This window comes from Pelophylax lessonae (genome assembly GCF_965119305.1).
Source record: "Pelophylax lessonae genome assembly, chromosome: 2".
In the NCBI taxonomy this organism is placed as follows: Eukaryota; Metazoa; Chordata; class Amphibia; order Anura; family Ranidae; genus Pelophylax; species Pelophylax lessonae.
In genome coordinates this window covers 669,768,099-669,795,405 of record NC_138769.1, presented here as the reverse complement: position 1 = coordinate 669,795,405, position 27,307 = coordinate 669,768,099, and the positions used below count along the sequence as shown (strand labels likewise).

At 41.7% G+C, this 27,307-nt stretch overlaps 1 protein-coding gene across 1 annotated transcript in view; it reads left to right on the top strand.

The window, feature by feature from the left end:
* The window catches only part of DYNC2H1 (dynein cytoplasmic 2 heavy chain 1), an 807,725-nt gene that overhangs the window by 27,328 nt on the left and 753,090 nt on the right, over positions 1 to 27,307 (top strand). Inside the window, exons 10-13 of the mRNA XM_082246437.1 lie at positions 17,289 to 17,413; positions 22,710 to 22,885; positions 23,707 to 23,902; positions 26,754 to 26,849. Of these exons, the coding sequence (XP_082102563.1) occupies positions 17,289 to 17,413; positions 22,710 to 22,885; positions 23,707 to 23,902; positions 26,754 to 26,849 (593 nt within the window). The remainder of the gene's footprint in view (positions 1 to 17,288; positions 17,414 to 22,709; positions 22,886 to 23,706; positions 23,903 to 26,753; positions 26,850 to 27,307) is intronic.

Genomic DNA, 27,307 nt, shown 5'->3' with positions numbered 1-27,307 from the left:
GACATAGCTGAATATAGCTTTGATAGATGGTGGAATTCGTCAAGTATCTTGACCAGATTAGCAGTCCGTACCTGAAACTAGAGATGGGCTCGGGCGTGTTCGAGTTCCCAAGTGCCTGATTCCGCTAGGAAGCCGACACTGCACACTGCTAATCAAAGGCACTGAGACCTTTCCAGATCTGCAGGTGCCACGTGCAGTGTTGGCTTCCTGGCGGGATCAGGCACATGGGAACTCGAACAGCCCATCTCTACCTGAAATCTAGTTTTAAATGAGAAAGCTGAATGCCTGAGAGCAAAGGATTTAAGTTTATTGGCCAACATTGAACCCATCTTATTACTATTAGCATATCATTTTTGTTTGGTCCAGCAGAGTTAGCATTCCACTGTATCTGTCAAACATAGGTCAGGATCTGCTCGGAGATGCTCAATCCTTGTCATGGTTCAGCCCGGGAGGGAACTTGCTTCAGTAGAGCTGTTGCTGCATCCTGCTCCGATTCTAGGCTTGCTAAATGGGCCAACCTCTCCTTCTTTCATTTAGAAGCCTGCTGTATCAAATGACCACGAATGACAGCCTTATAAGCAGTGGTGGCCCATATTTTAGGGGAGCCGGGGCTCCGGCCCCCTAATCTATGCGTCTGGCACCAAATCTACATGCAGGGCGTTGGACGCATGGGTTCCAATGGGTTTTATTTTTTAGAAGCATATGATTAGAGCCGGAGGCACAGTTGTGTGACAGTAGCGAATTAGTATTCGCTAATGCTTCCTGTTTCTCCTCAAGGCCAATCAGGAAGCGGGTCCTGAGTCCCGATTGGCAGCAAGTCCTAACTCCTGATTGGCCAGGAGGAGAAGTGGCCGCCAGGACTCGGGAGGAGACGCAGGGGCAGAAGCCGTCCGCCCCCTGCATGGGGTAAGTGCAGGGGCTAGCAATGGGCCTGACAGACGATTAGGAGGGGCGGGGGTTGGCGAGTTGGTTATGTGGTTGGCTGGCTGGGGGGCTGTGGGCTGCCCTCGCCAAGAAAATCGCCAAGAAAATTGAGCACCACTGCTTTTAAGCCTTAAAAGTACTCCACTGACTTAATACGAAGTTCCTCCACTCCACAGGGAGACCTACATGTAACCAAGATAGGATCATGGTCTGACCAAGGTACCGTCAGCATAGGGGCAGGGAGGGTTTGAGGGAAGAATTGCTTTTGAGTCACTGTATTATGTCACTGGTGATGTCAGTTGCAGATAGTCAGTTCTTGTTCAGCATCAGTTAGTGTCAGATTGCTTGCCGCACTATAGCAGTCCCATTATAAGTTACTGATGGCCTGATGGCCGCCATTAGTAGTATGAAAATATTTTAAAAATATAAAAATTCCAGTAAATATACTATAGTTTGTAGGCGCTAAAATGCCAAAATAGCAAAAAATGGTCATGAAGGGGTAAAATCTTCCAGAGCTTAAGTGGTTAAAAGTGTTATGGGTAATTGTTTATATTTGTGAAAACCAAGGCCGCAGCCTTTTTTAATCCAGTTTGGAGTGTCTAGTCTTCTTTGTATGTTTGGAGTTTATGCTGCCTACCGTCCCATGTAACCTCACTTCCGATTTCAACGCGAAACATGTCGTCACTTTCCCACCTGAAAATCACGTAGTGTTTCCATATTTTTGTCTAACCCCTGTGTTAGCCGGCTAAGTCTCGGCATATTTCACAAATATTGGTGCTGACCGCTTTGTTTATTTGATTTTACCCAAGCGCAGTGACTTTTTTAGATTTTTATATTCACCGTTTGTTTCCACATAACAGTAAGATGTGGTAGTGCGATCCATTTTTGAGCAATAAGTTTATGTATTATAAATAATAATCAAGCAATGTCAGTATGCACATATGGAGTAAACTGTCCCCTCTCTAACCAGCCAAAAATACAAATCTTAGAAATTTTAGATTAACAAAAAATAAAATGTATTGATGTTGTTCAGAATGAGTTTCCAGTATTGACATGGATATGCCCGAGGCTCCTAAGCCTGCTAAATGTATTACCTTCATATTTACTACTACAGACTATTGCTCACTCTTGGAAATCCTCAGCACTTAATTTCCAGGAAGTTAAAACTCTCCTGGATGACATATTGGTTGATGAGAAATTGATGGGCATACTGGAGGAGAAGCATGGCAGGTTACTAAAAATCTTGGCCCAGTGGATAGACTACTCCCAGCCTGATCAAAGGGCATTGCACCTTTTGACTTTTAGCCCTCCTGCTATGGTATGTGATAAGGGGACTAGGTGTGCGTTGGCATTCCGAGGCTTCTCTTCCCTCCTTGCCCTTTCTCCTTCCCTTCTTCTTACTCTCTCTCCTTCCGTGCCTCCTCCCTATAATACATTTTCACACTGTTATTTGTGTGTTGAACTTGGAACTTTTTTTTTCTTTTGTAGTCTTCTTTGGTTTTTTTTTTTTTTAATGGCCTCCCATAAAATATGAGCCCTGCTCTCCTCCAGGTATGGGGCTCTACCCATTGTTTTTTTTATTTATTTTTTTTGTTTTGTTGCTGTCTAAAGCTGGAATTGGCGGTCAGATGAGCCTAATGATTTCTAGCTGGTATTCAGTAACTGCATTAAGGGCATCTAGTCTGTGATGTGACTTCTATAAACATTTCTTGAACCTGAAAAAGTTTTGTACATTTCCAAAGCATATGGATCATGGTACCCGTATTTACCTCAATTCTCGTGCAAAATAATAGTACACAACAATAAAATACACGCACCTTAAAAAAAATTTCAAAGAACACTAAGGGCAAGTTTACACCAAAACTCTGTGTGGGAGAGGCACATTCCGCACCGCAGGTGACACTGCTACCCTTGCACTTTGCATGCAAATGCCTATGTACTGTTAAAGGGATTATAAAGGCAGAAGGTTTTTTTATCTTAATTCATTCTATGCATTAAGATAAAAACCCTTTGTGTGCAGTATCCCCCTCCGCCCCCATAATACTTACTTGCGCCCATCTTTATCCAGCGATGTTGCAGGAGTGTCTCAGCTGCTCGGGACTCCCCTCCTCATTGGCCAAGACAGCAGTGTGGCACAATTGGCTCCTGCCATTGTCAATCAAAGTCATTAAGGCCAATCGGGAGAGAAAGAGGGCGGGGCACGGACATGGCTCCATGTCTGAATGGACACAGGGAGCTGCGACTCGGCTTGGGTGCTGTGGGGACACTCAACAGGAAGGAGGAGGATCAGGGCCACTCTGTGCAATACCAACTGCACAGAACAGATAAGTATAACATGTTTGTTGTTTAAAAAAAAAAAAAACAAGACTTTACAATCACTTAAGGCCCCTTTCACACTTGTGCGACTTGTCATGCGATTTGGGACTGCAAAATCGCATGACAAGTCGTTCTCCATTATTTCCAATGAGTAACATTCATATCAGTGCGACTTGAAGTCGTACCGACTTCAAAGTAGTCCCTGCACTACTTTGGCACGATTTTGAGGCCAAAGACATTCAAGCCCAGTCAAAATCGTGGCAAAAGTCGCAGTAAAATCGCGCGACTTTGAAGTCGCACAAGTGTGAAAGGGGCCTTAATGACACTCCAAACGCTGGAAGCGAATGCAGTGTGTTTGCAGCACCAAATTGCATGGTACCGCAGTACCATGTGGTTTAGTGTAGTGTGTTTTGGAAACAGTGCTTGCACTCGTTTTCCTTTTTGTTCCAGTGCGATTGCAGCCCAATAAAATTAACCAGAACATGCAGGATTGCACAGGAACGCGTGTGGTCCAGTGTTAACTGGCCCTAAATGAAATAAATAAACTCCCAAAAGCCCATTCTAAATATAGAGGTTAAAAAAAGAGAGATTTTTGTTTTTGTTAATGTTTGTTTTTTCTCCAGCAGCTCAAAGAGCAAAGTGAAAGATTCTGAGCGGCTTCATTTTAGGACAATAACGGTTTAGCCAAAATCCCTCCACTTGTGACTAGATGAGATGAAAAGCTTGATTAGATCATCAAGGTTATCAACATGACCATGCATAAGCTACAGAGTTTATACAGCCAGAGAGCTGAGAGAAGAAAATACTAAGAGAACATTTGCAGAAGAGAGGTGGGATTGGAAAACAGGGACTCGCTGCATTGCCTATTTGAAGAGAAGAAATTTAGGTCAAATAGACCTTTTGCACATTCCTAGATGCTAGAGATCTTCAGGTTTCTGATAATCCAGGATGTTTTTAATTTAGCAACTATAAATCAAGTTCAGATAAACTGGCAAAGCTAGATGCCAGAAAAAATAAATGGTATCAATTTCTAGGAAGAATTAGGATATCTTGGATTATTTTATTTATCTGAATTACAGTACATTTTTAAAAGTGAGCATTCCTTTTGTGTTATACCGTTTTTACAGATAGTCATTTTCATGTGACTTTGGTATTGCTACATGTCAAGTAAATCGATTTATTTGAAATCCTAACACATAGTGGTGAGAATATTTGCATTCAGCTGATCGCATTAACTTAAAGTGATTATAAAAGATCACCTTGTAAAACGACCCATTCAGTGTACAATAGAAATAAAAGGCAAAACATTTTTGTATAAATATAAAAAATTATTATAAATACCTTTTTTTTTTTTCCTTTTTTAAAAATGATCACATTCTCTCTGTTCTCAGCTGCATAAGAGCTGGGGAGAGGAGAAGCAGCGGCACACTGAGCTTGCCAGTGAATGGCTGTGCGGCGGGGGCTTGTCAGGACAAGTCTGGTCATTGGAGGAGTGTACACTGGATTCCCAGCATAGCTAAAGAACCAACCACGGGGTACTGTTATGCTTAGTGTGGTCAGTTTTTAATAGGAAAGTAGAGGGACTGTGTAAAATATAGAATATATCTAATATTCTAATATCTTTAGGCGTTTCCGGACGATTAGCATTGATAGCCAGACTGACTTAAAAACAAAGTGTGATTTTATTCAAACACACTCGGCATCAACAATACAATGTAAAGGGTATAACAGTTCAGTTCAGTGTAGGTAAAAATAAAGGAATAAAAACAATGCTTCTGAAAAATGTGTCCAGCTTGAAATCATGGCTGTATCGACATGTGTATGTTCCTCTGTCCTTCAGTGTAAATCTTTCCTAGTCTGGGAAGAAGCAGGAAATTACATTTCTAGGTTTCAGAGAGCAAAACACCTGCTTAAGTTGTCAAAATGTCTATGTATAGATTTGTGTGGAGAAGAAGTGATGTGTGTGATTTTCAGAGAGCAAAACACCTGCTTAAGTTGTCAAAAAAGTCTATGTATAGATTTGTGTGGAGAAGAAGTGATGTGTGTGATCTTCCCTAGTCTATGTGTCTGTGTGTCCTCTCTTGAGGTCCTAATCTCCTGGCAATTTATCTTGCATGTAGACGTCATAATCTCAACGCTCAAAACCTTGTATGGCATACATAACTTCTGCTAACGTCAGTTATTCTATACAAGAGGAGGTACTAAACTCATAAAGTCATATATGGACTTTGGTTGACAAGCCCACATGTAACACTCTATTCTTGTAATGTTTCTTATGTGATTGATGTCATGTTATACCATATAACCATCATTTATCATACACAAAAGTAACACATATAACCAACTTATACAACTTGTATAACATTAAGTAAATACATACAAATACGATTAATTATGACTGGGATTACACTAATCCCAACATTAATTAATATATGTATATTCCTAGTATTACATGGATCCTATTCTTGACTTCCCATGACATTCTATACCAGATACCCTATATGTCATCTTCCAACTAGCTACATACCCCAGAATTATCTGACATTTTACTGCCTCAGCTCAGATGAAGAAACTTATTGTTAATCACCGGATCAAGGTCATTCACACATATTAATATTATGGTTAATCATAAAATCACATATATTTTGCAAGCTTGCTGTGAATATAATATAATTCCAATAAGTACCGAATTATGGAATTTGGAATAAATATCTAACAGACTGGCAGAAACACCAGGGATTTAACTTAAAGGAAGCAATACAAGGAGAACAGGATACTTTCTAATACAAGTACATGGTACAGCAGTCACATATCAGAATTGCATACAAGTTGAAAGTGTTTAGGTTTCACCTCCTTATATTATATGGTTTTGGTAAATCTAAAGATACATTTTATAATGTATGGGTAGCCTTAGACCTTTAACCACTTCCCCCAAATGGACCGGTATATGAGGGAACAACCGGTGTATGAAGAGATACTTATGCTTTATGTCAGATTAGCTTGCACTGCTTAAGTGACACACTTGTGAGTGTTTGATCATTTTTTTTTTATGGTACAATAAATTTTAATCTAATAGAGAGCACTAGATTCTGCCAGTCTTTTCTTCCTTCATATACCGGTGACTAGTCTTGAGGCTCATAGAGCTGGCTGAAAGGAGATTAAGCCACAGAGGAATACCGGATCTATCACTTGTCCCCAGAGAAGAACTGCTGATTTTGACCCACTGGTAATACAGGGGTCAAAATATGGGGTGAGTGGCTTGACTGCACAGGTGGACGAGAGCACTAGCACATTATTGTTTGTTTACTCTGGATGGTGGATCATCATCTTGACTAATTCTATCAAGATATACTTCTGATATATGGACTCTCATTTGGGCACTTGATCGTGGGGATTCTTTTTTTCACTTTGAGTATCATTTCACCATTTTAGATTTGTAATATTGCACTATATGGTTTATTCATATATTTGTGGCACAGCACTGTTTGAATTTTAATTTACAATTAAGGATATATGGGCGGGCTGGATTTATTATTATGCTGAGATACCTGATGTCTAGCCGTATACTTGCCATTGTGCAAACATATGTCCGGTATTCTGTTGGACCAGTTTTGGGGATCTTTTGAGGAGCCCACTTACCCAAATTTACACTTAGTTTAAGATCTAGTCTTTAGTATAAGTTTTTGTTTTATTGTTTTAGCTCTAACTGAGAGTCACATTGCATTTGACAAATTTTGAAATTATTACTGGTCACATTGCTGGCCTTTTTTTTTTTTTTAATATAAAAGTCCTTACCTTTCTTATATTCTAAGATCACTGATCATTCTTATTTGTAATTCTTATTAATATTATGATGGTCTCTCGTTTGCAGTTGTGCATAACCTGCCTCACATGCATGTGACCTACTATACAGTAAAACCTTGAATTGAGAGTTACTTGGTTTGAGAGCGCTTTGGAAGACGAGCAAAATTTTAAAATAAATTTTGACTTGATAAACAAGCAATGTCTTGAAATACAAGTAGCGTCACGTCACAACTGAGTATAAATGAGAAGAGCGGCGCCATGAAGTGTAGCAATATGGTTGCATTTAATGAAGGTTCAACATTTAGCAACTCACAGTTGATGATTAAAACAAGCACATCTAAGTATGTAGGCATCTGGGGTAAAGCTGTCCACATAGACCGTCCTCCGCACTGCCATCAACGTCCTCCCTTCCACACTACGCTCCACACTGCGCTCCATGAGTGCTTCAAGCCTCACTTTCAGATCGCTCTACTGCAGGGTAGTCTTCCCGGTCACAACTGCAGACTGACAGCGGTGAAGGGTGGTGGTGTGGAGATCAATCTATGTGCACAGCTTTACCCCGGATGCCTGCATACTTAGATGTGCCTGTTTTAATTATCAACCATGTGAGTTACTAAATGTTGTACCTTCACTAAATTTAACCATATTGCTACACTTAGAGGCACCTTTTTTCTCCTTTTTATACTCTGTAGCTTCTGCTGGTTTTTGCTTCTAATCCCCTTGTGGAGGCTGCCATTTGTGGATGGACATTTTATGGTTACACAACCTATCACATTGCTATAATCTTTTTATATGGACTATAGAATGAAGAATTTATGAATAAATAGTTGTGGAATGAATCAACTGAGTTTCCATTATTTTTTTTCTGGGGAAATTTGCTTAGATATACATTCAGGTCCATAAATATTGGGACATCGACACAATTCTAATCTTTTTGGCACTATACACCACCACAATGATTTGAAATGAAACAAACAAGATGTGCTTTAACTGCAGACTTTCAGCTTTAATTTGAGGGTAATTCACGTCCAAATCAGGTGAAAGGTGTAGGAATTACAACAGTTTGTATATGTGCCTCCCACTTTTTAAGGGACCAAAAGTAATGGGACAGATTAATAGTCCTAAATCGAACTTTCACTTTTTAATACTTGGTTACAAATCCTTTGCAGTTAATAACAGCCTGAAGTCTGGAAAGCATAGACATCACCAGACGCTGATTTTCATCCCTGGTGATGCTCTGCCAGGCCTCTACTGCAACTGTCTTCAGTTCCTGCTTTTTCTTGGGGCATTTTCCCTTCAGTTTTGTCTTCAGCAAGTGAAATGCATGCTCAATCGGATTCAGGTCAGGTGATTGACTTGGCCATTGCATAACGTTCCACTTCTTTTCCTTAAAAAACTCTGGTTGCTTTCGCAGTATGCTTCGGGTCATTGTCCATCTGCACTTTGAAGTGCCGTCCAATGAGTTCTGAAGCATTTGGCTGAATATGAGCAGATAATATTGCCCGACACACTTCAGAATTCAACCAGTTCCATTGGCAGCCATACATGCCCACGCCATGACACCACCACCATGCTTCACTGATGAGGTGATATGCTTTGGATCATGAGCAGTTCCTTTCCTTCTCCATACTCTTCTCTTCCCATCACTCTGGTACAAGTTGATCTTGGTTTCATCTGTCCATAGGATGTTGTTCCAGAACTGTGAAGGCTTTTGTAGATGTTGTTTGGCAAACTCTAATCTGGCCTTCTTGTTTTTGAGGCTCACCAATGGTTTACATTTTGTGGTGAACCCTCTGTATTCACTCTGGTGAAGTCTTCTCTTCAGTGTTGATTTTGACACACATACACCTACCTCCTGGAGAGTGTTCTTGATCTGGCCAACTGTTGTGAAGGGTATTTTCTTCACCAGGGAAAGAATTCTTCGGTCATCCACCACAGTTGTTTTCCGTGGTCTTCCGGGTCTTTTGGTGTTGCTGAGCTCCCCGGTGCGTTCTTTCTTTTTAAGGATGTTCCAAACAGTTGATTTGGCCACACCTAATGTTTTTTGCTATCTCTCTGATTGGTTTGTTTTGTTTTTTCAGTCTAATGATGGCTAACTCTGGACCTTTTATCTGCTCCTTGTAAATGGGATAATGAGGGAATAACACACACCTGGCCATGGAACAGCTGAGCAGCCAATTTTCCCATTACTTTTGGTCCCTTAAAAAGTGGGAGGCACATATACAAACTGTTGTAATTCCTACACCTTTCACCTGATTTGTATGGTATGTAAATACCCTCAAATTAAAGCTGAAAGTCTGCAGTTAAAGCACATCTTGTTTGTTTCCTTTCAAATCCATTGTGGTGGTGTATAGAGCCAAAAAGATTAGAATTGTGTCGGTCCCAATATTTATGGACCTGACTGTACGAGTGCTTTGGATTACAAGCATGTTTTGTGGAACAAATTATGCTCTTAACCACTTTGCGTCTGCTCACAGTAATACTACTGCGGCAGAGTGGCTGTTATCGTCTGACGACGTAGTATTAACGTCGTCGGACACTCCCCCTTCTGGGCGGGGTTTGCGCGCCGCCGGAGGCTCGCTCCCGCTGTTTTCATTCACAGCGGGAGTCGGGCCAGGGGAGGAGCAGCGGCGATCGCCGCTGCTCTTACCCGATTGTCGGGGATCGAGTCTGGAGATCCGCCCCGCTGTGTGTAAACACAGCGGGCGGATCTCCATAGTGACAGGGAGTGACAGATCGGACTGTTCAGCATAGCTGGACATCCGATCTGTCCATGACTCACTCAGTCACCTCCCCCCCTACACGTCAGTGAGCACCAGGCATACATTAACCCCTCCCTCTCCAATAAAATTAACCCCTTCCCTGCCAGTGTCATTTTTACAGTAACAGTGCATATATATAGCACTGATTACTGCAGTAATGTCACTGGTACCCCCAAAAGTGTCAAAAATGTCAGTCAAGGGTCCGATCTGTCCGCCGCAATGTCGCAGTCCCGCAAAAAAAATCGCAGATCGCCGCCATTACGCGTTAAAATAAAAAACACCAAAAATTACAGAAATCTTTCCCTTTGTTAGTAAACGCAATAACTTTTGCGCAAACCAATCAAAATACAATTCTCGTGATTTTTTTTTACCAAACATAGGTAGCAGAAAACAAATTGGCCAAAATTTTTTTAAAAAATTGGTTTTTACATCTTTTTTGGGGGGAATTTCATATAAAAAAAATGTTAAAAATATTGTTATTTTTTCAAAATAAACGCTTTTTTTTGTTTATAGCGCAAAAAGTAAAAATCGCACAGGTGATCAAATACCACCAAAAGAAAGCTCTGTTTGTGGGAAAAAAAAGGACGTAAATTTCGTTTGGGTACGGCGTCGCACGACCGCGCAATTGTCAGTTGAAGTCGCACAGCGCCGAATCGCAAAAAGTGGCCTGGACGGAAGACAGCAAAATCTTCCGGTGGTAAAGTGGTTAATCCAAGGTTTTACTTTAGTTTGTGTTTCCCTTTTTGTTTTTCTTTTGTCTGTATTGCAAAAAATAAATTTGCAATGTGATTATGGAAAAAAAAAAAAGCCCACCCTTCCCATCAGATTCCCCATCACAGAATCCCCTCTTCACATCAGAGCCCTGCCTTACTACAGCAGCATGGCAGAGGGCAGGAGATAGAGCAAGTCTGGATGGAGATTCACTTTTGTCCTCTTCTGAATGCTGGATCAGTGTCATGCATAGCCATGGTGTAGGCAGGATGCTGTATATTCTGGCCCCAGGGCTCCATAGGTTTTTATGATGCTGGTTGCCAGCCCGTTCTTACTATGGCAACCCATTATGCTGATCTAGGGCAACTGTGTCCCATGTTTGACACCCCAATGGAGAACCTGCTAGTATAGAGGGTTATGTGGTCAAATGCAGCATGCTTTTTTTGGTGCTTTCAGGAAAAATGGCTTGTACTCGAGGCCAGCTTGGGACATGTTTAAAGTGGAGCTAAAGTTACCTTTCTTTCAACACTCCCTATCCCTCGCCAGCACTGGCATCTTCTGCTGGGTGCCAGTCTTCGGTCATCTTCATTGGCCAGTGTGGGATGTTACTCCTGCGCATGTGCAGGAGTCAGTCATCCCAACACACAATGAACATGCCAACGATGTAAGATGGGCTGTGCATGCTCAGCTCAGTTTACATTTCTGCAAAAGACAGCAAGCAGACAGGTAGGTGTATCGTTATACAAAAGAGAAATTGCATGTCTTCTCTGCAATAAAGAGCCTGTTTGCTCACGGTTTTAAAGCGGGACTTTAGTTCCACTTTAAGTTGAGTTTCCAATTTGTTTATATGACTTGTCAAAAAATAAATAAAAGCTATTCCATGCAACAAAGAAAGCAACAATTAAAGTGGTTCTAAAGGCTCAAGGTTTTTTTACCTTAATTAATTTTATGCATTAAGGTAAAAACTCTTCTGGGTGCAGCTCACCCTATACTGCCTCAGGTAAATGTTTTAGTCTCAGGGAAGAGGGGAATAAGCAGTCCTGCATTATTTATACAGTATATACATGCAGGGAGCATCAGAAAGAGAGCGCCGGCTGGGGGGGAGAGAGGACAAAGGTAAATATAGCATATGGGGCTTGTCCATTGCAAGCACATTTCTTTTTTTTTTTTTTTTTACCCTGGGTTCAGAGTTAAATGTGCATTTGTCCTTTTTTAAAAGAAAGTATATTCTTTTTAACCACTTGAAGACTGGCTTGTTAAACCTCCTACCTGTCCAGACAGAAATTTTCAAAAAGACCCATTTCCCTTAGTTTCTGTTAGAAGACTTTGCAAATAAATATTAATTCTTTATAAAGCCAGCATGTATTCTGTATTTCTTTGGTAAAACAAATAAGTGCATCTATTATCTGTATGTGTGTATGTATGTATGTATGTGTGTATATATATATATATATATATATTGTGGGGATTTAGCTCGGTGGCGGGTGTGGATGACCCCTTGGGGGGGGTGCGTTTACACAGGGAGATAGCCGAGAAGGGGTTGCAAACAACAGTTTGGTTTATTCTTGCAATTTACTTCACACAAGTGCATGCCTCAAAAACATCAAAATGAAAATAAAACGCAAAATAAATCCTTGCTACTGTGGGCGGCTACCTTCTCACATACAGGAACCTACCTACGGAGTCTGTCTCCAACCTACTGTTGGGCAAACTTTGCTGATCCTACAGCAGACACTCAATAGTCCATGTTTTTTCTTCACACAACAAATGTCCATTGAACATGTCCCTTTTCCTCTTCACATTGAACATGTCCCTTTGCTTTTCTCTTCACATAGAACACATTCCTTTGTTTGTCTCTTCACATAGCAACCATTCCTTTGCTTGTCTCTTCACATAGCAAACAGTTAATTTATTTCTTCTACATAGAAACAATCCCAGACCTCACCTTGAGAAGTCTTCACACTTTTTACCCTCCTCAGCGCACATCACTTCAGGAGGTCTTCTCCCATGCTCACACAGCGTCGGGAGGCACACATCTGACTGTCCTCCTCTACCCACAAGGCGTCAGGAGGCAGCAATCCTTCTCCCAGGCTTCACACAGCGTCGGGAGGCACACATCCGACTGTCCTCCTCTCCCCAGCTCACACAGCGTCAGGAGGCAGCAATCAATTGACTTCCTTTGGACAAATTATAGAGGCCTTAACTTCCTCATTCCGAACAGCTGAAGGCCTTTCAACTTCCTTAAGCCATCCTGGCTACCTTTTCAGCCGACACCCTATAGTAATTGGTGAACTTTCCAAACCAGGTGGAAATGTATCTCCTGTCTGTGACTACATCCACAGATTTACCTGACTTCCTGTCACAATATATATATATATATATATATATATATATATATATATATATATATATATAATTACACAGTATCTCACAAAAGTGAGTACACCCCTCAAATTTAAATATTTTATTATATCTTTTCATGTGACAACACTGAAGAAATTACATATTGCTACAATGTAAAGTAGTGAGTGTACAGCTTGTATAACAGTGTAAATTTGCTGTCCCCTCAAAATAACTCAACACATAGCCATTAATGTCTAAACCGCTGGCAACAAAAGTTAGTACACCCCTTAAGTTAAAATGACCAAATTGGGTTAAAAGTGTCACTATTTTGTGTGGCCACCATTATTTTCCAGCACTGCCTTAACCCTCTTGGGCATGGAGTTCACCAGAGCTTCAAAGGTTGCCACTGGAGTCCTCTTCCACTCCTCCATGATGAAATCAAAGGACTGGTGGATGTTAGAGACCTTGCGCTCTTCCACCTTCCGTTTGAGGATGCCCCACAGATGCTCAATAGGGTTTAGACATGCTTGGCCAGTCCATTACCTTTACCCTCAGCTTCTTTAGCAGTGGTTGTCTTGGAGGTGTGTTTGGGGTTGTTATCATGTTGGAATACTGCCCTGTGGCCCAGTCTTCCAAAGGAGGAGATCATGTTCTGCTTCAGTATGTCACAGTACATCTTGGCATTCATGGTTCCCTTAATAATCTGTAGCTCCCCAGTGCCGGCAGCACTCATTCAGCCCCAGATCATGACACTCCCACCACCATGCTTGACTGTAAGCAAGACACACTTGTCTCTGTACTCCTCACCTGGTTGTCGTCACACACGCTTGACACAATCTAAACCAAATAAGTTTATCTTGGTCTCATCAGACCACAGGAAATGGTTCCAGTAATCCATGTCCTTAGTCTGCTTGTCTTCAGCAAACTGTTTAGGGGCTTTTTTGTGCATCAGCTATTGAAGAGGCTTTCTTCTGGGACGACAGCCATGCAGACCAATTTGATGAAGTGTACGGCGTATGGTCTGAGCACTGACAGGCTGACCCCCCACCCCTTCAACCTCTGCAGCAATGCTGGCAGCACTCATATGTCTATTTCCCAAAGACAACCACTGGATAAGACGCTGAGCACGTGCACTGAACTTCTTTGGTCGACCATGGTGAGGCCTGTTCTGAGTGGAACCTGTCCTGTTAAACTGCTGTATGGTCTTGGCCATCATGCTGCAGCTCAGTTTCAGGGTCTTGGCAATCTCCTTATAGCCTAGGCCATCTTTATGTAGAGCAAAATTCTTTTTTTTTTTAGATCCTAAGAGAATTCTTTGCCATGAGATGCCATGTTGCACTTCCAGTGACCAGTATGAGAGAGTGAGAGCGATAACACCAAATTTAACAGACCTTCTCCCCATTCACACCTGAGACCTTGTAACACTAACTAGTCACATGACACCGGGGAGGGAAAATGGCTAATTGGGCCCAATTTGGACATTTTCACTTAGGGTTGTACTCACTTTAGTTGCCTGCAGGTTAGACATTAATGGTTGTGTGTTGAGTTATTTTGAGGGGACAACAAATTTACACTGTTATACAAGCTGTACACTCACTACTTTACATTGTAGCAAAGTGTAAATTCTTCAGTGTTGTCACATGAAAAGATATAATACAAAAATACAAGGGGTGTACTCACTTTTGTCAGATACTGTCTGTGCGTGCGCGTGCGTATATATATATATATATATATATATATATATATATATATATATATATATATATATATAGTTGCATCTCGTAAAATTAGAATATCATCAAAAAGTTTATTTCAGTAATTTAAATTCAAAAGGTGAAACTAATATATAGAGTATTTGCACATAGTTTTATATTTCAAGCATTTCTTTCTTTTCATTTTGATGATTATGGCTTACAGATAGTAAAAACACAAAACTCAGTATCTCAGAAAATTAGAATATTACATTAGAAAATTAAAAAAATAAAATGATTTTTAATACAGAAAAGTATGTCCATGTACAGTGTAGTGTGCACTCAATATTTTGCATGAATTACTGCATCAATGCGGAGTGGCATGGAGGCGATGAGTCTGTGGAATTGCTGAGGTGTTATGGAAGCCCAGGTTGCTTTGATAGCAGCTTTCAGCTCGTCTGCATTGTTGAATCTGGTGTCTCTCATCTTCCTCTTGGCAATACCCCACAGATTCTCTGTGGGTTTTAGGTCAGGAGAGTTTGCTGTCCAATCAAGCACAGTGATATCATGATCATTAAACCAGGTATTGGTACTTTTGGCAGTGTGGGCAGGTGCCAAGTCCTGCTGGAAAATGAAATCAGCATCTCCATAAAGCTGGTCAGTAGAAGGAAGCATGAAGTGCTCTAGAATTTCCTGGTAGAGGGCTGCACTGACTTAGGACTTCATAAAACCCAGTGGACCAACACCAGCAGATGACATTGCTCCTCCAATCATCACTGACTGTGGAAACTTCACACTGGACCTAATGCAACATAGATTCTGTGCCTCTCCACTCTTAGCAGCTTTATGGAGATGTTGATATCATTTCCCAGCAGGACTTGGCACCACACACTTTTTAGAAAGCCAACATTTTTGTATAAAAAATCTTTTTTTTTTTTATTGGTCTTATGTAATATTCTAATTTTCTGCGATACTGAATTTCGAGTTCTCACTAGCTTTAAGCTATAATCCTCAAAATTAAAAGAAAAAAATGTTTGAAATATATCACTCTGTGTGTAACGCATCTATATAAAATATGAGTTTCACTTTTTGAATTGAATTTCTGAAATAAATTAACTTTTTGATGATATTCTAATGTTTTGAGATGTACCTGTGTATATATACCGTGTATATATAAATCACAAACCCTGATGTACTGACTGTACTGACTCTTTTTTTCTGCCTATCATTTCTTGAGACCCTAAAATGTCAGGACAGTACAAACACCCCCAAAATTACAGAGTAAAGTATTTTGTAAGAAGCATAGTGAGTTTTTTCAAGTTGTAATTTTGCCACAGTTTTTTGTAAAATAAATGAAGTACAGATTTGATTTTTGTTATTTTAACAAATTATTTTCACACACAGAATGGCCATAATTACAATTGTCCTCCAAAACACATTCTTCTGTTGCCCCTGAGTTTGGAGTTGGAGGCCTAAACTCCCAGCATCAACTTTAGGCTTTTAACTTGCCTGATTTCCTGACCACCAATCACATTTCTTGAGGCCCTAATACAGTGCCAGTACAGGAGAGACACCCACAAAATGTCCACATTTACTAAGAGGCATGGTGCGTCTTTTGAACATCTAACTTCCTGACTAACTGCCTGCACTAGTCTAGTCTGGCACTGGTGTGCCTAGCGATCAGGGATGTGGGAATGCTAGATCGCTTACTCCCGGTCAGCCTGATGACGCAAACGGAATAGCTCCACCTTGCATGTTGCATCCTTATGGGACTTCATCAGGGGGTTTACTGGGCCTTAGACTCAAATTGTGAGAACCACTGCCCTATGTGATAGCATATTGCAAATGCCAGGTTTATTTTTTAAGGTATAGGTAAAAGATCATCTGCATGTAAACTTATCTTATCAATATATGTTAAGATTTTTTAAAACCTTGTTTTTGTGTAAAGTAAGTAAAGTAAATGTACATAGGGGCAGCCATGTTTGGTCCCTACATATGTCTCATCTCACCCCCCAGCCGCCTTGATCGTCCACCCTCCCTTGGTGGCGCTGGCATCTTCACTATGGGCACTGGGCTGTGACAGCTTGTGGCTTCACAGCCGGGTTCCCATTGCACATGTGCATGTCATGGGGCGCATTCTGGATTGGTGGATGTAGTCTACTGGCACCCAGAAGACTACAGGGGGGGGGAGGGAGAAAACTTCTGTTGCCGAGTGCAGCGGCGCTCGAAATGGAAGTGGGAGCAGGCACCTGTCAAAATCTGGTACCTGCTGCCCCCCCCCCCCGTGCTCCTCAAAGGTGCCAAATGAGTAAGAGAAGTGAGGGACGAGTCCTTACTTAAAGCAGAACTTTCCCTTTTGGGTGGAGTTCTCCTTTAACTGTTCTGTTGCCTGCGCCACCAAACTTCACTTCTTTTAAGATCTGAACTTTGTTGAAGAATACCCAGTGTTTGACACTCTGGGGGATATCAAATGCTGGTATTCCCTGTTTTGCTGTGTGTTTTCCTCTGCTGGCCCAACGTCCCTGTAGAACAAAAGGGTCTGTGAAAGTGTGCTGGATACTGAAGATTTTTCAGCACGGTTAGACCTGCAATATAGAAGAATTTGTTTGCAGACAGCGCAACACTGCTCCCTTTTTTTTTTTTTTTTTTTTTTTTTTATGCAGGGAGATGCTTTTTTCATCATTTAATTACACATAATTCATAATTGTCTTTCTTGGATTTTCTCTTCTTTTTTTAGACATTCAGACAGATTTTGAAACGCATTGTCATGGTTCACCTGGAGAATCGTCTGGTCCACTGTCAGGCAAGAACCTTCCTGAAGTTGTGAATAATATTGTGTGGGTCCGCCAGCTACAGTTAAAGGTAACGTTTTTGCCTGTCACATTAAGTCATCAGGGACTCCTGTGTCTTGGTTATTGGCAACATAGTATGCTGAATATTTAGTAATCCAAGACGATGGCCAGCTACAGAACATCCAGAAAGTATTCACAGCTCTGTTCTTTTTCCACATTTTGTTATTTTACAGCCTTATTCCAAAATGGAATAAATTCATTATTTTCTTCAAAATTCTGCAGCCAATACCCCACAATGACAACGTGAAAAAAGTTTGTTTGAAATCTCTGCAAATTTCCTAAAAATAGAAAAGGGGGAAAAAAAATCCCATGTACATAAGTATTCACAGCCTTTGTTCAATACTTTGTTGAAGCACCTTTGGCACCAATTACAGCTTCAAGTCTTTTTGAGTATGATGCTACAAGCTTGGCACACCTATTTTTGGGCAGTTTCTCCCATTCTTTGCAGGACCTCTTAAGCTCCATCAGGCTGAATGGGGAGCATTGGTGCACAGACATTTTGAGATCTCTCCAGAGATGTTCAGTCGGGTTCAAGTCTGGGCTCTGGCTGGGCCACTCAAGGACATTCACAGAGTTGTCCCTTAGCCACTCCTTTTGTTATATTGGCTGTGTGCTTAGGGTCGTTGTTCTGTTGGAAAATTAACCTTCGCCCCAGTCTGAGGTTCAGAGCGCTTTGGAGCAGGGCAGGTTTTCATAAATGATGACTCTGTACATTGCTGCATTCATATTTCCCTCAATCCTGACTACTCCCCCAGTTCCTGCCGCTGAAAAACATCCCTAAAGCATGATGCTGCCACCATCATGCTTCATTATAGGGATGGTATTGGCCAGGTGATGAACGGTGCCTGGTTTCCTCCAGACATGACTCTTCAGGTGCCTTTTGGCAAACTCTAGGCGGGCTGTCATGTGCCTTTTACTGAGGAGTGGCTTCCATCTGGCCGCTCTACCATACAGGCCTGATTGGTAGAGTGCTGCCGAGATGGTTGTTCTTCTGGAAGGTTCTCCTCTGTTCACAGAGAAATGCTGGAGCTCTGTCAGAGTGACCATCAGGTTTCTGGTCACCTCCCTCACTAAGGCCCTTCTCCCCCAATCGCTTAGTTTGGCTGGGTGGCCCGCTCTAGGAAGAGTCCTGGTGGTTCCAAACCTCTTTCATTTATGGGTGATGGAGTCCACTGTGCTCATTGGGACCTTCGATCCTGCAGACATTTTTCTGCACCCTTCTCCAGATCTGTGCCTCAATACAATCATGTCTTTGAGGTCTACAGACAATTCCTTGGACTTCCTGGCTTGGTTTGTGCTCTGACATGCACTGGCAACTGTGGGACCTTGTATAGAAAGGTGTGTGCCTTTCCACATCATGTCCAATCAACTGAATTTACCACAGATGGACTCCAATCAAGTTGTAGAAACATCTCAAGGATGATCAGTGGAAACAGTATGCATTTGAGCTTAATTTTAAATGTCATGACAAAGGCTGTGGATACTTGTGTACCTGTGATTTTTTTTTTTTTTTTTTTTTTTTTAAGAAATTTGCAAAGATTAAAAAAAAAAAAAAAAACTTCTTTTATGTTGTCATTATGGGGTATTGTTTTTAGAATTTTGAGGAAATAATGATTTTATTCAATTTTTGGAATAAAGCTGTAACAAAATGTGGAGAAAGTGTAGCGCTGTGAATACTTTCCAGATGCACTGTATTTTAGAAATAGGTACAGTAGTCTCTCTCATTCTGGGGAAATATGTGTGCATTTAAGGGGTTACATAGGCAATATTCATTAACCACTTGCCGACCGCCGCACGACTATCTACGGCGGCGGTCAGCCCCTCACAGGCAAAGTGACGTAGGTCTACGTCGCTCGCCTGTGAGGGTTTAGGGAGCGAGCGCGCGCCGCCGGAGGCGCGCTCCCGCGTGGTCACGGACCCCCCCGCGCGTGTGACCGGCGGACCCGATCGCCGCCGGCCACTCTGCGATCGGCGGGGGAGAGGGAGAAAGTCAGGCAGCTTGTGTAAACAAGCTGCCTGTCATTCTCCTCTCTGTATGAGAGATGATCACATGGATCTACTATGTAGATCCATTGATCACTCTGCATACAGTTGAAGCCACAGCCAATCACAGTTAGAATCACACCCCTAGGGACACACACAGCCCCTCCCTCTCAAATAAAGTTAACCCCTTCACTACCAGTGTATTTTTACAGTAACAGTGCATATATATAGCACTGATTACTGTAGAAATGTCACTGGTAACCCCAAAAGTGTCAAAAATGTCAGTCAAGGGTCCGATCTGTCCGCCGCAATGTCGCAGTACCGCAAAAAAATCGCAGATCGCCGCCATTACGCGTTAAAAAAAAAAACAACAAAAATGACAAAAATCTTTCCCTTTGTTAGTAAACGCAATAACTTTTGCGCAAACCAATCAAAATACGCTTTTTGCGTTTTTTTTTACCAAACATAGGTAGCATAAAACAAATTGGCCGAAAATATTAAAAAATTTTGATTTTTACATTTTTTTTTGGGGGAATTTCATATAAAAAAAAGGGAAAAATATTGCTATTTTTGCAAAATTTACGCTCTTTTTTTGTTTATAGCGCGTGATCAAAAAATCGCACAGGTGATCAAATACCGCCAAAAGAAAGCTCTGTTTGTGGGAAAAAAAGGACGCCAAATTCGTTTAGGTACAGCATCGCACGACCGCGCAATTGTCCGTTAAAGTCACGCAGTGCCGAATCGCAAAATACCCTCTGGTCGTTTAGCAGCCAAATCCTCTGGGGCTTAAGTGGTTAATGGGGTGCTCCAAATCGCATTTTTCTTTTTATCTAATGCAGATTGTACATTTGGGGGGAGCCCATACATAAGCTTATTATTTGTGGAGAGTACAGTAGCCTTATGGGCCGATGATTTGTGGGCACCTCAAAGTAGTACTAAAGCTTATTTTTGTTATAAGAAACACCTTGAAATGGATCCAACTAGCACATTACAAGAAGTGATTACCGTACTTTTATTATGGTCTTGAACAACATATGTAGCGCTACTTCTGTAGGAGCTCAGGGAATTTTGCTCAGGATTCTCAACTTTAGCAGCACAGCCAGGCACACAGTATTTTCCACAGCCAGGTGCACATAATGTTCACCCGTTTCTTTAATGACCAGTCTAGGGGATTTTTTTTTTTTTTTGGAGAACTTGGAAAGGGATTAAGGTAGTGGTGGAATACGGCAAAATTGAGAGCTGTATACACTGAGGAGTCCCTTTAAGTAGTGGACCATATTTGGACAGAGCTCTTTGGAACCACCAGCCGATGCCCCATTTAAATAGATCTACAGCTGACTATACTAGGCACCAGGGGGGTAGCTAGAGTACAAGGTCCCCCAAGATCCAGCAATGTCTGTACTCACAAGGCCCAAGGACAGATGGATGCCATCTTCCAAGTGATGTCCTCCAGTAATACCAGACAGATCTGTTGCAGACAGCTTTTCAGTTCTCAGCAACTTTCTCTCAGGTTGTGACCACCTGATGCCTGGACTCCTACACTCTGGGAACAAACCTAGAGCTCTATGAGCTCCAAGAATAAATGCAGCCTCCTAGCCTGCCTTCAGAGCCTGCCTCTCTGGAATAGGCCAGGACTGCATCCAAATCCATGCTCCCATCTGGGGCTGTAGAGCACATAGATCAGGCCTCACTAGCAGGTTGCAGCAACACCGATTTACAGTGAATGTAAAGAAAAGGGGGATATAAAAGGATAACCCCCCACGTTTAGTGCGCTTGCAACCTGTATATAAACAAATTTATATATGTGTATATAATATCACACCCTAAATTGTGCAAACAACCAAGTATGTGCAAATTTTGCTAAGGTATTCATTTTTAAGCATTGTGTATTTGGTATGGCTCTGCGTGGCCTTAAATATAAAGCAGCACTTTGTGATATGCTGTTGTCTGCGTTTTTGCTCTTGCACTTTTGCAAAATGTTCAATTAAAGAAAAAAAAAAAAAAAATTTTCAACCAGCAGTGTTTCAGGAATACAGAGAAGAACAGCTCCACAGGCAACTACATTGGATAGTATTAAACAGGTTCTTTGCTAGGCAGCATGGGTTTTTACAAGTCCAAAGGACAGGATTGCTTTAGGGTCCTGTCACACGGGCTTTCCGCCCGGCGGACTCCGTTTTGCTCAGTGGGGATTGAGCCACCTATCCCTGCTGAGCAGGCAGATGACAGCTCCGTCTCCGCTTAATTTGCAGAGATGAACCTGTCAGATCCCAACTCTCCTCTATGGGAGATCGGATGAAAATGGACCGCCTGTCCGTTTTTCATCCAATCCGATCCTCCAGACGGATGGAAAATAGGATTTCCATCCGTCTGGATTTCACAGACCGGATCGGATCAGATAGCAGCGGGTGTCAGCGGACATGTCACTGCTGACAGGCAGTCTGTTTTCATTCGATCTCCCATAGAGGAGAGCGAGGATCTGATAGGTCAGTCTCTGCACAGTGAGCGGAGAGAGAGACCTGTCATCCGCCTGCTCAACGGGGATCGGCGGATCAATCCCCACTGAGCAAAACTTGGTCCGCTGGGCGGAAAAGGAATGTTTGCTCAGAACAGAGCATAGACCAGGGGTATTGATTGCCGGTGGAAGCGGTTAGTTACTTAATCATCTATATATCTTCTGAAATCCTTTACCTTTTTATCTGCATTTTTCTCATGGCTATACAAATGGAGCATAATAAAATGTGCTGTCTATCCCATTTAGAAAATCTGTAACCAGTGAGAGGGCTCTTTATCATCAGTTGTTGCCATTTTGCTTTTGGATTCTTCCACTTCTAGTCTCTGGAAAGGATTGACTAGCCGCATGGTCTTTCCATATAGCCAAATCCCATAGCTGCTGCTATAAAATGCAGCTCCAGAACTTTGTCCTGCTTCGTAGTGCATTGTATGTAGAAGACCGGTAACTGACTCACCAGACGCTGTTTCTGGCAGAGGTTTTATTTAGATATCAGAAGTAGAAGATAACATGGTGTCGGTGGATCAAGCCTCCCTATTTCAGTTTCCCTGTTTCCCTCATTTGGGTTCCATTTACATCACCAATTTCACGCTTCATGCCACAGTGGAAATATGCTAATAACGTCAGATAAAGGTAAATCTTTAAAAATTACCAGGGTTCAGTGAAAGAAAATAAAGCCTTGTGCCACTTAAAGGTTTTTTTTTTTTTTTTCCCTTCATTGGTTTAATGAGAAAGTGAAACCACTTGTACTCCATGACACTTTCTATGCTTTAGCACTGTCTCATTGCTTTCTGTGCCTTTCTTTTGAAATAAGGTGGAAGATTCAGTGAAGATTGCAGAAGCCCTTCTGTCTGACTTGTCTGGATTTCAGTCCTTCCATAAAAAAGCTGCAGAGCTGCTGGAACAGTTCAAAGAATACGAACAAGAACAATTTAATGATTGGTCGAGAGAAATTCAGGCTGGGTTATCCGACCCTAAATCAGGATTCTGGTCAGTATTTGTGAGAACAGTGGCTAAATGACTGTGCCATGATGCCAAGCCATGAATTTTACGGGAAAAGTTATGGGTGTGAAGTCTGTGATAGCACATCAGCCTGGGTATACTAAATGCTAAATTAATTTTAATTTGATTTTATTCTTTGTAACATGTTAGTGCTTTTTGGGTTCACATACAGGCGACCCGACTTGCCGGGGCGACCTGAATAGTCGCGGTGCACAGCGCGCACCGCGACCTCGGAGAGACCTGCACGGACTTCATATCATTGAAGTCTATGCAGGTGGCTCCAGATCACCCCAAAGAAGCTCAGGACCCTTTTTCTAAGTCGGAGCGACTTGTGTCGATCCTATTAGAACGGGTCCTGTGCTAATCTATGGCAGGCGACCCGCGGCGACTGCCATATATTAGCACAGGACTCGTTCTAATTGGATCGACACAAGTTTCGGAATAAAATGCCTTTTTTTTTTTTTTTTGTAAAAAAAAAAATACAAAACAAAAAAAACAGCTTTTGCAAAAAGTCTTGCCTTAAGCTTGGAGCAGCCCCCCACCCCACCCCCCCACAGTACTAAAATTTCACCAGTATCTGTGAACAGGATTTTCGATTGAATGATGGCCAGTGCCGATTTTACTCCCTTCCTGTGAATTTAGGCTGTCATGGATCCGTGTCATGGGAAGTATGAAAAACACGAATATCTTACCCAGAACTAGACTCAAAAACCAATTTTTAAATGGAGCATACACTCAAAATGGATTTATTGTCAGAGAAGGATGGCTATAGCAGTTGACATGTATTGTCTTTTAATATTTTTGTGCAGCATCCAGCCCAACAATCTGGTTATGGAACTAGATCACTCTAATGGAGCACTGCAAATCCACTATTCTGACCGGCTGGTGACTCTGTTGCGGGAAGTTCGGCAGCTCTCAGCGCTCGGATTATTAATCCCAGCTAAAATCCAACAAGCAGCGAAAACTGCGGAGAAATTCTATAAACCAGCAATGATACTTAAACAGGTATTTGAATAAATATATCAACCCATTTCATATTCCTTATATGTGCCTGCTGTACCATGTACTTGTATGAAAAAAAGTATCCTGTTCTCTTTGTATTGCTTCCTTTGTGTGGAATCCCTGGTTTTCCTGCCAGGCCCTTTGCTTTCCTAATAAAAATCGACCACACCAGGCATGAGAGCACAGCGTGGTCAGTTTTCTGGGTGTGCTGGGAGCTAATCCAATGATCAGGCTTGTGCTGACACCCCCCCCCCTTCCCCTGCATTCACTGGGAAGATCAGTGTAATGCTGTTTCTCCTCCCCTAGCTCTTATGCAGCTGAGAACAGAGGGTATATGATCACCTATAAAAAAAAAGGGGGGGGAAATATATTTATAATTGTTTTTTAACCTATGTATACACAAATGTTTTGCTTTTTATTTCTATTTTAAACTGAATGGGTTGTTTCACAAGCTAAGGGTTTACATATTGTGCTGAGATATTATATTTTTCTTTGGTCCTAAAAATTATAAATAGAAAACGTATGTGTGTTGCGTGCATCAGTGACCAATATCCCCTGCCATATTTTTCAGTGCTACCTAATTAAAGCTGAAATTTGTCTGTTTTTGAGACGTGCAGTAATCCAGCCTGATAAAATTTCCTGCAATTTGCGTCTGTACAGGAGCTTCCTGTAATAAAGTCACCAGTCACCGCTGCTCTCTCTCCTTGTGGAGGGTGACTGGTCTTGGCTCTGTCCCCTCCTGTTGTTTTGTTTAAGCAGCCTGTAGTGTGCAGACCTGCTGGGCCCCTCCCACAGCTCTCCTTTCTGTACAGGCTATGTACAGCACAGTAATGTCACTACTACCTTTTACAAAACGAAACGCAAGATCTGTAGGAGGAGTTTTGTCCTCCTCTCTTCTGCTGACTGCTGCTGGGGGGGGGGTGGCAGGATAGGTGCGAGGGCCACTTGAAATTACCTGGTGGGCCATGTTTGACACGTGCTTTCGAGAAAAAGAATTGGGTCAGAGTTTGTTCAACTTTAAGATGGGGAAAAAAGACCGAAGTCCATCAAGTTCCACCAAAATCTTTAGAAAAAAAGCTTGCATTGTCCGATCCTCAACACTATTTGATAAAGAAAAAGGCAACGAAAACTCTTAAAGTTGTGGATGATCTGCTCCTCATGCTTGCATAAAATGAAAATTCCTCCGGAAAGATTGCACAGCCTTGGAATAGATGCAGCAGGTGTGCAAACCTTGACAACTTATGCTAAGATATTTTCCCACAGAAGAGACAACCTTTTGCTGAGTTTACTCTCCAGCAACTGCATATTTAAAGTAAAATGTGCTGCTTTAAAGGAAACCTGTATTGGCTTTAGGAAAATGTATAATAACATTTTTAAACTATTGTTTTATATCTGTTTTTATACTATATACTAGTCTTTGCTGTACAAATAAGCACTAATTGGTCCATTTATAAGGGAGAGCAGGCTGCCATTCATCCTCTGTTATACACCACACAGCTGTGTTGTTTTTTGTTGCGCAATCATTTAGTAATATTGCGCTGTCAAAGACTTTGGACTCCTGGAACCAATCAGGGCCCATCTTTAACGCGGGGCAAAAGGGACAGCTGCCCTGGGCCCAGTCATTGTTGTGGGGCCTAAAGCAGCTGCCCCTTGAGTCCACGCAAATACTTTTACGGGTGTAGCCAATCCCCCCACTTGCTCTCCTGGTCAGTTAATTCAAGCGGCCACACATAACAGAGGAGAGGCTCTGCTGTCGCGCTTCTCCCTCTGTCAGTACCAGAATGGCTGTGACAGGGAGGGAGGCAGAGCGGCTCTCTGTGCTCACCCCCTTTCTCTGATCAGCAGTGCAGAGATCAAAACACACAGACTGGGCTGTGTGTATGGATTCCTCTCACTTACCATTATCCTGTCAGCAGCAGGACCAGAGCAACTTGCAGAGTATGACACTGTGAGTTGCAGGCAATCAGTGTGCAGTAACCTCTAGCAACCAATGGGTGAGCGGTAATGATGTGCCATAACCTCTAGTAACCAATGGGTAAGTGTTAATGATGTGAAGTAACTTCTAGCAACCAATGTGTAAGTGTTAATGAAGTGCAGTAACTTCTAGCAACAAATGGGTGAGTGTTAATGATGTGCAGTAACCTCTAGCAACCAATGGGTGAGTGGTAAGGATGTGCAGTAACCTCTAGCAACCAATCAGTGAGCCTGAACCAATCAGTGAGTGTGGACCAGTGTGTGGATCTTTGTTTACATTAGTAAACCTTTTTGAGATAAAGCTGGCAATAGAAATTCGAACCATGTCCGGTCAGGCTGAATGTACCCAGTATGATGGATCAATCAACTTGGGTCCAACCAGCCTGATGGATTTTGCATGCAATTTATCGCTAGCCGCTAGCAATAATCACTGTGTTCACAATGGCTCTGAATGGAGGGAATCCCCTGTCCAACACTGACTGTGTTGATTGAGGAATTGAGCGATTTTCTTTCCTGAAACCCGTGCAACTGTCTATGGCTGGCTTAGGTCTATGCGTGGGGGGCGCCCAGAAGCGCCCAAGAAAATGTTTGCCCAGAGTCCCATCATTAATAAAGACAGCTCTAAAGCCAACAGACTGCAAAACACGTGCATTAAACATTTGCAGTGTTTTTGAAGGGAAGGGTCATCTCTCCAATGGTACACAGACAGCAACATCTAACCTGACGGGTTTTAGCCCTTGTTTACATTGGCCACACAAATAAAAGTGTGTTTAAATACATCCCTGTGAATGGCCCCTGGGACTAAAGTATGCATTTTACCTTTATGCTTGTGTGTGTAGGATGTATATCTGATATAAATGATGAATTATGTTGTCTTTAGGTTGCCCATTTCTACAACACAATAGATCAGCAAATGATACAAAGTCAGCGGCCCATGATGTTAAAGTCTGCACTGGCTTTTGAGCAGATAATAAAGGTGAGTTTAAATGGGACTAGCAATAAATTATACTATAGAAATAAAGTAAATCTATATCTATAAAGAAAAGATAGTTTGAGGTGCTACGGGAACATCCTTTTGCAGTGTCTGTCAGTGCCTAAATTTTAAAGTGTAATACACTCATTATTTTCAAAAACCGATCACGGACTTTAATGGTAGGTAAGGTGTATGTGTATATGTATATATATATATATATATATATATATATATATATATATATATATATATATATAAAAAATGTATTTTTTTATTTGGTACCAAAATGAATAAAATCATATTAAAATAATCATATATAAGACAACCTATGACTCAGTAGTCTACTAGCTGTTTTTTCAACACTCTGCTCTCTTAGCCCTTTAACTACTGGTTCGCTAATTCAACTCAATTTTATGTTATCTTACACATGTTATATGATACATTATCATATTGTATATGAC